General features: G+C 32.9%; 1 protein-coding gene across 2 annotated transcripts; it reads left to right on the forward strand.

Annotated features, from left to right (window-relative positions):
• The first annotated feature begins 3,422 nt into the window (after positions 1–3,422).
• Positions 3,423–11,797, forward strand: LOC133292437 (E3 ubiquitin-protein ligase RGLG3-like). Of its 2 annotated transcripts, none has more exons than XM_061490842.1 (12): positions 3,423–3,560; positions 4,539–4,753; positions 5,398–5,482; positions 5,567–5,707; positions 5,791–5,904; positions 7,797–7,894; positions 8,003–8,082; positions 8,160–8,265; positions 10,632–10,759; positions 10,836–10,977; positions 11,078–11,134; positions 11,557–11,797. In XM_061490842.1, the coding sequence occupies exons 2-12, from the start codon at positions 4,559–4,561 to the stop codon at positions 11,638–11,640; spliced, it is 1,230 nt and encodes a 409-aa protein (XP_061346826.1). In that variant the 5' UTR covers positions 3,423–3,560; positions 4,539–4,558; the 3' UTR covers positions 11,641–11,797. The 2 variants fall into 2 exon arrangements, with proteins under 2 accessions (XP_061346826.1, XP_061346824.1); XM_061490840.1 differs by having other exon boundaries at positions 3,442–3,570; positions 11,557–11,796.

An 11,797-nucleotide genomic window follows, 5' to 3' on the forward strand; every position in this document is an offset into this window, starting at 1 on the left:
CTAATTCTTTCATGTACAATTTCAATTAATAAGTACCCTTACATCTACATTATTAGCTATTCTTGTTTTTTTAAAATAATGGAAATGATATTTTAACAAACATAACTCTATTAAACAGGTTTATAACAGAAGTCATATAACTATTCAAAACTAGATAAATTATTGAGAAAAAAAGTTTTCGATGTTACTTTAGATAACTTTATCTAATGTTCATTGAAACGACGTCGTTTTGGGGTTGAAAAATTAAAAAATTAGAGTGATAAAGACTATTATAACCCTGAAATAAATTAAAATTACAAAAATACCATGATTTTCGTCCCAAAACGACGTCGTTTTGATGAACATTAGATAAAGTTATCTAAAGTAACATCAGAAAAAACAAACCCTAAATTATTAATGTATTGTATTTGGACAAACTCTAAAGCTCCTGTTGATTTTCTTTAAAAAAAAAAAAAAATTGGAGTTAATTCTCTAAAACATGATTCAAAGGTAATTTGAAAAAATAAAATAAAAAACCTTATTGGATAATCTGCTTGAGAACAATTCTTACAGAGGCGGACCTGCACTTGTGCAATTGCGTGCAAGTGCAGACACAAATTTTTTGGGGGGGAAAAAAAAATAAAGTATTTTTTGGATCTTCAACAAAAATTATGGGACCCCATTTAATTCCGCGTTAGTCCCTCAAAAGGACTAACATGGGCCTATTTTGAATTTTAGAGAGACCACAAGTCAATTTTTTTTCTAAAAAATTAAATTAGGCCCGTAATATTTGTTGAGTACCTAAAAGATACTTTACTCTAAAAGTAATAAGAGAAGAGAAGCTACACTCATAGGTCCTTTCCGCAATCCTCTTTATTACTCCTCTTTTCTTTTCTTATTTATATTTTTGTTTTTTAATACCTTTAAATTCTTTTAAAAAAAAAAAAAAATTTATAAGTCTGCCAGTGAGTTTTTAGAAAGAAAACGCCTCTGATGCAGAGGAGAGAGAAGGGAAGCAAAAAGAGCATTTAGTAGTTTTTTTAGGGTAAAAGTGTTTCTCCGGTTAAAAGAAATAAATTTATTTCTTGTAACTCCAAAATGACATTATTTTGAGATTTACAATTAACGATAAAGGGTATTTTAAAATTTATACTCTTTATTTTTAATCTTTATTCTCAAAACACTGATATTTTGGAGTTGCAAGAGATAAATATCTTTTTTTATATACATAAAATTTATTTAATAAATGTTGTTATTTAATCCCAACCAAATATTTAATCCAGTTAAAAGTAACACAGTCTTAACTTTTCACAAAGATTTAGTCATGAGATTTTATTTTCTAAACTTAACTATATGTCAATGATACATTGTTTTGATTTATAATTTGATATATTATATTAAAATTTGATTTCCCCCCTTTTTATGTTAATAATAGATAACCTTGAGTGAAATATATTTTTACTAACTTTTTTTGTTTTTGATAAACTTACTAACTTTTAATCATGAACCAGAAATTTGACATGGTTTTAAGGTAAAATCCTATAAACACTTGTAAAGTTGTACTTAGTGAGATAACGTTATATTCCATTAACACCTGAGAAATTATTTTGAGAAAGAGAAGCTGTTATACGCTCGTAAAGGTTTACTTAATTTAGAGGATTGAACAATTTTATCGATCAGTTAATGTTTATAATATGCCCAAATAGGATATATTCGATTCTCTCTTTACGTGAATGATTGAGTTTGAAAATGTTGAAAGGGAAAGAAATTCAAAAGGCAAAAAGGTTTGATTCATAGGAATGATGCACCATTTGCTGAGACTCGATCACTTTCAAACAGATCACATGAAGTGATACAAAAGAAACGAGTTCAAGAAGTGCACGCATAAAAAAGTTCCCCCCAGGCCCCAACTCCACCGATGCAGCAGAAAAATAATAAGGTCAATTTTGTTTTTGTCCCCTAAAATTTATCCATTTCCTAATTAACATCCTTTCTTAACATTTTTCTTTTTCAGTTTAACTCCTTTAATTTTAAAAAATTGACTTTTAAATTCAATTTAACCATAATTTAATATTTTTAACTTATTTTTTAAAGAATATATAAATACAAACTAAACAGTAGTTATGAATAAGTTAAAAAAAAAATTAACGTTTTTCACTTAAATCCGAATTAAAAAAAGTTAAATGAGAAGAAAAATTGAGAAGTAATATTTAAAGAATAATGAAACTACATTAAGATCTCGTATATATATGGGTTTTATAAGAGTTATGTTGTAGGAAAATAGATTGTGTTATGTTATAGAGATTCGTTTTGCGTGCCAGAGTTTTTTTTTTTTTTTGGTTTCAACAATTGCGTGTCCCACAAAATATAGTGTGTGTAGGAAAGTTGTTGTAGTCATGTTAAATGATAGATACAAAACCCTAATATATATATAAACTGCATCCGTACAAGTGGCAAAATTGATCATGATCTGCAAGTCGACTTGGAAGGACCACATAGGGCCTAGAGCACCAAAAAAATTTCCGTCGACTTGGAGTCCTCATGTGTCAAAATGTATGTCGTGTCATCTCTATCCACAAATTCAAACAGGTCATATATGGATTCAAGTTTTTGACACCAATTAATGTCATACTGTGTCACGAGTCGACCTACACGACCTGCGTATTAACCCATGATAGAGATATTTTTGATAATTCACATTATAAAATTCTATTTATGCCATGTCAATCCACATATATGTATGTCTATTTTATAAAATTTTGATATTATTTTATTTTATAAAAAGTAAATTCTATTGTGTAGTGTTAACTCACTATCATCAAGGAAGCACGAACACGTCTTTTTTCAAAAAAATGTGTGTCGGATAATGACACGTTGCAACATGTAATCAACATCTTTTGACATGTTTTATTTTTATTGAAATTTTATTATATTTTATCTTATTAACTAAATATGAAAATTTAATTTATAAATCAAATACTTTTTATTATAAAATTTGACATAAAAAATTAATTAGGCATCAAAAAATTATTTTTGTTTAATATTTATATTATAAAATTTAAATATTTAATCAATTATATGACTTATTACAAAATATAGAAATTTAACATTAGCCATTCTCAGAAATTGTTTTCTTATGCTACATAAGAGTGTTCTCTCCTACTCTCCTCAAATTGAAAACTGAGCTCCAACTTTTTTCTTTTTTTTTCATAAAAAAATTAATGGCCCACTTTGTTTTGTCTCAGCATAAGATAAGATTTGTCACCCGTCGCATAAGAAAACTAATGCCCTACGTAATATTATATGTACACAATATAAATTATATTATTTTTAAAAATATTATTTAATATTAAAACATATATTACTACATTAAAATTCAATATTTTTAGAATTAATGTATGAGCCACGTGCTGCACCAGCGTAGCGTGTCATTCGATTTCCCACTCCGACATCATCGTCATCATCTTGCTTTGTAATATTTAAAGAAGAAAGAAAGAAAGAAAAAACGTCAAAGGAAATCACAGCAGGATCAACCTAAATCAAGAAGAAGAAGAAGAAGCTGAAGCTTTTCTTTGAACTCAGTTCGGCTTTGTATCTCTCTCTTTCTCTATTCTTTTCCAACTTTCTCTTTCTCTCTACTTTGCACGAGGTTTTTGAAGTTGTTATGCAGTTGGAGAGTTCTCAATCCTATTATGATTTTTGAACAAAATCATGTTTCGCTTGGATCTTATAATTAAAATTTAGTTGCGGTGTTAAAATCTAATGTTAGACACGAAACATCGTTCAGTTGTTCTGGAAAGTAATGTTTGGCAGCATGTATTAATTATATCTATTAATCTGTTTATAGACTAATCAGAAGTTTAATGGTTTTCTGCGTTTCCTCTATGTTCTGTCGGCTATGGAACCTAGGCTTTAGGAGAATTTCGTTTACTGGAATAACTCTGTAATTTTGCGTTCCAATTTCATCTGAGAAACGAATTAATTTACAAAGTTATTTGTTACATCATGGTCCACACGACTGTTCAGAAAGATGTATTGGTAAATGAATAGAGTCTTGTTCACCGTTTCATATGCAGCAAGTGGATGCACTAGTCACCGTGGTTTATGCTATTTGCTTGAATCTTTTTATGATTTAATATTAAGGATTATTACCAGAATTTGGCTTAGCCTTTGGAATTTGAAGGAAGTTATATTAGAATTATTGTGTAAAGCAAGCTGTGGAAAATGAAATGTTTTTCATGGCAATATGTTCACATAAGCTACAGTGAAGGATGCCTAAATATACTAAAACCATAGTATTTTTTGCAGAATGTTTGTTTCTTCTTCATTTCCCTCCTGATAAGGTTGAACTGTGATATTTTACTATTTACTGTGAATTGTTGTCACTTCTTCTGCTGTGGTTCTCATTTTAATTTGTTTTAGGGTTTTATAAGAGTTATGTTGTAGGAAAAGTGATTGTGTAATGTTATAGAGATTCGTTTTGCAAACCCCTTGATTTTAACTTTAATCATATCTTTTTTACCTCCATTGCTGTTTATTTACTTTTCATGTCGATATAGGTAAAAGAAGGACTCTAGTTATGGGAAATGGAGAATCAACATATGATTCTCGTGATGATCTTTCTCAACAACCCCCTTGGGATGCTGGGAGTTCAGTGAATACTAGCTATCAATATCATCAACCCTCTTCTTATGCAGGGAGTTCGGTGAATACTAGATATCCACATAAGCAGCAACCCGCATATATAGCTGACAATTTCAGTTCATTGGATCAGGTTTTCACTCCTACTTTTGCCCATTAATTTAGTGAGAATAGTCACTATTAATCTTATCATTATAAGGAAAACTTCTTTGTAATACACTAGAAGAGGAATCCACATTTAGATATATAGAAAATTTTAAGTTTATTTGATTATATAATTGCACGACAGTTTGTATAACATGTTTGTTGAACTCCATTATGTATTAGGAAAACCCTTGAGGATTTTTCACTTTAGTCTAGATTATCAGTGTTATGGATATACTAATAGGCAGTGAAGATGTAGAACCTATTATTATAGATACCTGCTTTAGTTTGAGAAGAAATATGAAATAACATGGTTCCATTTGGAAAAGTTCAAATGGCCTGCATATATGGTTAAAAAAGTAAACTGTAATACTTTGAGGTCAATTTGGTGAAAAGGAAACTAATTAACTAACTATTGGTGAAATCAGTGATGGAGCAAGAAAGGTTGAAAACAATTATGTGGAAGGGGGCATCTCTAAAAACGAAATAAAATAAAATGGAATTTACTTTAAAAATTATTAGGGGGACCAACGCCTCCCTTAACAGCAACAATGCACTGCCCCTAGGTGAACTGGACTCGCTGTTCTTAGCAGATGTTTTAAAAAAACTTAACTTTAGCATGTTATATTTCAGGTTGTTTCTGCTCTTAGAGAAGCTGGTCTGGAATCTTCAAATTTAATACTCGGTATTGACTTCACCAAAAGCAATGAGTGGACAGGTAGTTTCTTTGGAATATGAAATAAATATTGTACATACATGGAAGTATAGAGAATGCAGAAAAGTGACGCCTTGATAATTTTAGGCAAGCACTCCTTTAACCACAAAAGCCTTCACTCTATTGGAAACACCCCTAATCCATATGAGCAAGCAATCTCTATCATTGGCCGTACTCTCTCTTCCTTTGATGAAGATAATCTGATACCATGTTTTGGATTCGGTGATGGTGAGTAGCTGTTGCGTATTTACTTGTAAGAGAAATGTTATATGTTTTTTCTTCTGTTGATTTCAGTCAATATACTTCTGTAGCATCTACACATGATCAGAATGTGTTCAGCTTTTATCCTGACCATCGCCATTGTCATGGTTTTGAGGAAGTACTTGCACGCTACAGAGAGATTGTTCCACGCTTAAAATTGTCAGGTTTAATATTATCTTCCTTGCTGGCTAGATTTAACAATTTTATTACAAGTATCTGTCTCAAATATATTTGACGACTTTGGACAATAACCCTACTATAGTTATGGGCTAGAAATAATTGTGTGTGTGTAACTGCAATATGATTCAGTGAATATAGCTTAGCACATATGAGTTTGAAAATTAAATTGCCGATGAACCTAGTGGTCTGTTGGCATCTAATTCTTGTTAAGGACAATGATTGAAGTTCAGATATTGGTTCTATCCCTATTTGATGCAATGCCAATTCTATACATCATTTTTGGCTTACACAAACTGGAGGAGCTTTTGGACTGCAAAAATTTCAGGATTTATTACCTGTAAATCCTTTCTCTTATTTCTAGTTATGAACTTTCTCCTTAAAATTCATCTTTGACAACTATTTTTTTGGAAATGTGATAGATACCAACTAATATCAGAAAAATAATGAAGAAACAAGAAATATGTTCTGATATTGATTTAGCAGATTCAACGTAATTCTGCTACATGGAATGAGAAAGAAAGTTACAGAGAGTAACAAGATAACTAAAGAAAGGGAAAATAGTGACAATGGAACCAAAGCTTAGAGCAGTTCGATGGGCTCTGAATTCCCTCCCAAGATTAGCCCAAAATTCCAGAATTTCCAAGATAGCCTCATACACTTCACACTCTCGTCTTATACTCAAACCTAGCCTCCTAGAATATTTTGTTCTCCCTCCAAAAGTTAGTTATGCCACCTCATTGGCAGAACATAATCCCCTACTACCCATCTCACATACACCTTCATGAGTATATTCCTATCAGAATGCCAAAGCACTTTTTATGGTTATGGTTTTTTTTTTTTTTGGGACAGTTATACATACTAGTATTGATATTAATGACTGATACAGGTGTTTAGGTCTAATTGTAAGCAAAATTATATGATGATTTTATGAGATTAGAAGTTTAGAACACCGATAAATGCTTACATGTTGAAGACATGATGATTGATGCTAGGAATTGCTGTGTTGATCCAATCACCTGCAAAACTTGTGAAAGGCTAGGGCTTTGTATGCAGTTCACGTCCCCTAATCACAACTCTCGAGGGATCAAGTTGTAGAACAACTAAAAGATATCATGTGAATGTAGAGGGGACCTAGCCAAATAAATAACATTTATGTCTTCCCATGATGGGCCTATGGGATAGTGCCTATACTGTTACCCATGTTAATCAATTTTAGATATGTTCAAGCCTATACCAAATGGATCATTTCAATTAATAAGTGCATCCCTATATGAATCACATATTAGCCCTTTTTTTATGCAAGACAAATAGCCCTCAAGAATTATTAGATAGTTCTAAAACGTATAACTTATATGATCCCTTCCCTTTATATTTGTGTAATGTGTCACAAGAGTTTTGAATGTAGCTTTGCTGTTATAAAGTAAGTTGTTTGTGCTGTTTGGATAAAATTGAATCTGTCCACCTGATTTGTTAAGTAGGTTTAGGGAGTAGAAAGGATGCTCGATTGTGGTGTATTTGGCTGGAGGGAAATTCTAAAGGCTTTAGCCAAAGATCTCATCCTAATCATCTTTTTGTGGCATAGATTTGTTTTTTAGCTTTCTTTTAAGGTTCACCCCATAGGTTTTATTGAGTTTCTTTGTCATCGTCAAAGGACGAGATTGCCCTTTTAAGTTGATTTATCTACTTTGTTACATTTCGCCCTCCTTTCTTTTGATGTTTTATTCTCATTTTCAAGGATCCTCCTGCCTTGAATTCCTGTTTTCCTTGATGAATTCTTCTTTTAGTTCAAAAAGGGAAAAATCCATAGGAAAGATGGCTTTTGTGTCCTGGCAATGAAATGAAGACTTCATTATGACAGTTCATTCCTTATCCATAGGTCCAACATCATTTGCCCCTGTAATCGACGCAGCAATTGACATCGTGGAGAGAAGCAATGGTCAATATCATGTTCTTGTCATTATTGCTGATGGACAGGTTTCACCTATTTATTTTTCCCCATTATTTTCTTTTCATGCTATTATTAATTGTATTTTCTTAAATTTCTTCTGTTTCTGCCTTTCTGGAATATCTTGTTTTTTACAGGTTACTAGAAATTCTGGTACACCACAGGGAAAGCTCAGTCCACAAGAACAGGCAACTGTGAATTCTATTGTTGCTGCAAGGTAAAGCAATTTCTTTTGTAGTCTTTTACTATTGTTCATGGTGTCTGCCGCTGATGTGAAGCTGTTTTGATATTCAGTCACTATCCTCTCTCAATTATTTTGGTTGGAGTTGGAGATGGACCATGGAATGAAATGCAGCACTTTGATGATAACATTAATCAGCGCTTATTTGATAACTTCCAGGTACTCAAAAGGTGTATGATTAAGTATGTTCATATTTCGGACGAGTTTGTAATTAGTGTTGAGTATTGTTTTTTTAGAAGGAAAAGAGGAGAGATATTTCACTAATTTGATTCTGAATAATTGTTGTCGACCTTAACTAGTTTGGGATAAAGGTGTTGTTGATGTTGACTCTGAATAATTGTTATATATAACTCTGATCTTATACCACTCTTTATGCAAATAATCTAGGTCAAGTGTATTATCAACATCAACATCAACAACACTTTTATCCCAAATTAATTGGGGTCGGTGGTAGAGGAACCCACATGAAAGATACAAAACGATTGAAAAAAAGTAAAAACGCAAAAAATAAAAAAATAAAAAAATAAATAAAAATAAACAGATAAAATAAAAAAATAAAATAAGATAAAATAAAAAAAAATATATGTATATATAAATAAATACAAGTAAAAAAGAAAGGGACAAGAAGAAGTGGGGGAAATAAAGGGGAAAAGGACTAAAAAGGGACCATCTGGAACATAGGAATAACAGCGGGTCTAACCCTCCACCATACTTATAGCTTTTCTCCATTCCGTTCTAAGACATACTGTCCGCCAATCTATATCCCACTCCATTAAATCTTGTTTTACTACTTTCCCCCAAGTAAGCTTCGGCCTACCTCTGCCTCTTTTTGTGTTTAGCTCTTGGTAACAAACTTCTGTTCTTACAGGAGCATCCATGGGTCTTCTCATCACGTGCCCAAACCACCTCAATCTATGTTCTCTCATCTTCTCGGCTACCGGTACTACTCCGACCTTTCGTCGAATATCTTCATTTCCTATCTTATCCATCCTTGTGTAACCACACATCCACCTTAACATCCTCATCTCTGCTACTCCCGTCTTATGCTCATGTTGCCTATGTGCTGGCCAGCATTCCGCTCCATATAGCATTGCCGGTCTTACTGCCGTTTTATAGAATTTTCCTTTTAACTTCAGGGGGATTTTGCGGTCACACAAAAAGGCAGATGCACTGCGCCATTTCATCCACCCTGCTCTGATTCTATGATTTACATCCTCATCAATCTCTCCATCGTTTTGTAAAATGGAGCCCAAGTATTTAAAAGCATCTTTTTTGGGTACCTCTTGACCATTTAGATGCACAGGTTCTTGGTCCTCGTCTTGTACCAGAGAAAACTCACACTTCAGATACTCAGTCTTGCTTCGACTTAATGTGAATCCTCTGGATTCCAATGTGCTTCTCCACAATTCAAGTTTTCTATTAACACCCTCCTTGCTCTCATCAATAAGCACAATATCGTCTGCAAAAAGCATACACCATGGCACTTCCTCTTGAATATCTTTTGTTAGTTCATCCATAACTAAGGCAAAGAGGTAAGGACTTAGAGCTGACCCTTGGTGTACACCTACCGTGATAGGAAAATAACTTGATGATCCGTTACAAGCTTTTACACATGTAGTAGCCCCATCATACATATCCTTGATTGCCTTTACATACTTTAATGGAACCTTTTTCTTCTCCAGGACCCTCCATAAAACTTTCCTTGGAACCCTATCGTAAGCTTTCTCAAGGTCTATGAACACCGTATGCAAGTCCTTCTTCTTTTCTCGGTATCTTTCCATTAGTTGTCGCATCAAGAAAACACTTCCCTGCCCTGCCCAATAAAACTCACTATGTACTGGCACAATATAAAAACAGTATTGAACCACAATACAATTGAAAAGAACAGGCAGTCAGCCACTGCTTAAGAGACAAAACAGCAACAGCCTAGAAAAAACAACACTGCTATAAAGAGTCTCAGTGAGAAAGGAGCTGGAATACTGGAAGGATAAACGGCCAGAAAGATGTACGTTGGGAATAAATAAGCACTGCTGGAAAGAGACAATGAAGATTTGTGTTTCTAAACTCGAATTCATGGTGAAACCTATGTGGCAACACTTCCACTGTCGAATTTTAAAATCTATGTACATATTTATAATTTTAAATTATCTTTTATATGGTGGATATCATTGCCATATATAGGGTTCAACACAAACATGAATCTATTTTAACACAGCTCAATAACAAAGCATTGGTAAATGACTTGGTGGAGATCAACCTTTTTTTCACGTATTTAAAATTTAGAAGTCCGTTCAAACTTTCTCTAGGAGTTGTTCTTGATAGTCAAACATAACATTGGTATGTGATTTGGTGGTGATCTGTTTGGAAGATGACAGCTTAATCTCAAAAAAGGGCTGGAAAATTTTTGGTGTTTCATATTTTAGTAGAGCGTCCTTAGTTCTGGATCATTTATGATTTATGAGTTTTTTTTTTTAATTATTATTATTGATATATTAGCTGCTTTGTGTTCGTTCATACCCCTTCAGTTTGTTAATTTCACAAAGATCATGTCTGAGAACCAAGAGGAATCAAAGAAGGAAACAGCATTTGCACTTGCTGCCCTTATGGAAATTCCCATTCAGTACCGGGTAGCTCAAAATATACAAGTTGCCAAGTAAGCCATGAACTACAGGTACGCTGATTCTAAATTATATTCAAGGATAACTGAGTGTCAAATTCTTCTGATGCAGAGGAGAATCAATAAGTTATCAAGTTAAAAGGCCTCTCCCTCCACCTAAGGAAGTAATAGATCATGACAATGCAGTCCTAGCAGTTCCACGCATGACAAATTTTGAATCAGTTGAGCCAACAGCTCCAGCTGCAATAGAATCAGTATGTTACTCTTGTGCTCCACCCTCGTGTCTTTCTCTTGCTTTAGATTCATTTTAAGATCAAATATGGTTACGTGGTAAATGTCTTTCTCCTGTTCTAGGCATGCCCTGTTTGCCTAACCAATCCGAAGGACATGGCTTTTGGATGTGGTCATACAGTAAGTCTGTTTAATGAACTTATTCTTGTCTAATGCTTTTGTTAATGTGCCCTAGAGGTTATAGTTGTTCGAGTGAATTATAAATCTTGAAGGGAATTTAGGTTATAGTTTTCATATTTGAAGAAATTTTACTTTTTTTTTTACTGGTGATGAAAGTTCAAAGGAAAGATGAAAAGGATGTTCTTTTCTTGCTCCAAGTCAAAATTATGCAACATTTTAACATAGACATGTCATGTGATTTTTGGGAAAAGCATGTCAACATTAAAAAAAAAAATATTGTCACTACATACTAACAAAATGGTCGGAGAAAGCATTTTATTTCCACCCGATATAGAATTGCTGTGCAAAGAGGAACAAATGGATGTATGACTTGCATGTAAAAATGTGTCTGTTATTTATTTGCTCTATGTTTTTTAATATAGACTTGCAAGGAGTGTGGCGTGACATTATCTTCATGCCCTATGTGCCGGCAGCAAATTACAACTCGCCTGAGACTATACACTTGAGTTGGAGATTTATTAGCTGCTGATTTATGCTTTTCTTATATTGCGGTTGATAAGGTATGTAATGACCACCTGTAAAATTTACATTTCAGATAAAAAATAAGATGTACATGTATAGTTTGTGTTTAAACAAAATGTTCATTGAATTTGAAATTGTTAG

This window comes from Gastrolobium bilobum, unplaced genomic scaffold (genome assembly GCF_033153095.1).
Source record: "Gastrolobium bilobum isolate Gb01-03AN ecotype WA unplaced genomic scaffold, APGP_CSIRO_Gbil_v1 utg8085, whole genome shotgun sequence".
Classification (NCBI taxonomy): Eukaryota; Viridiplantae; Streptophyta; class Magnoliopsida; order Fabales; family Fabaceae; genus Gastrolobium; species Gastrolobium bilobum.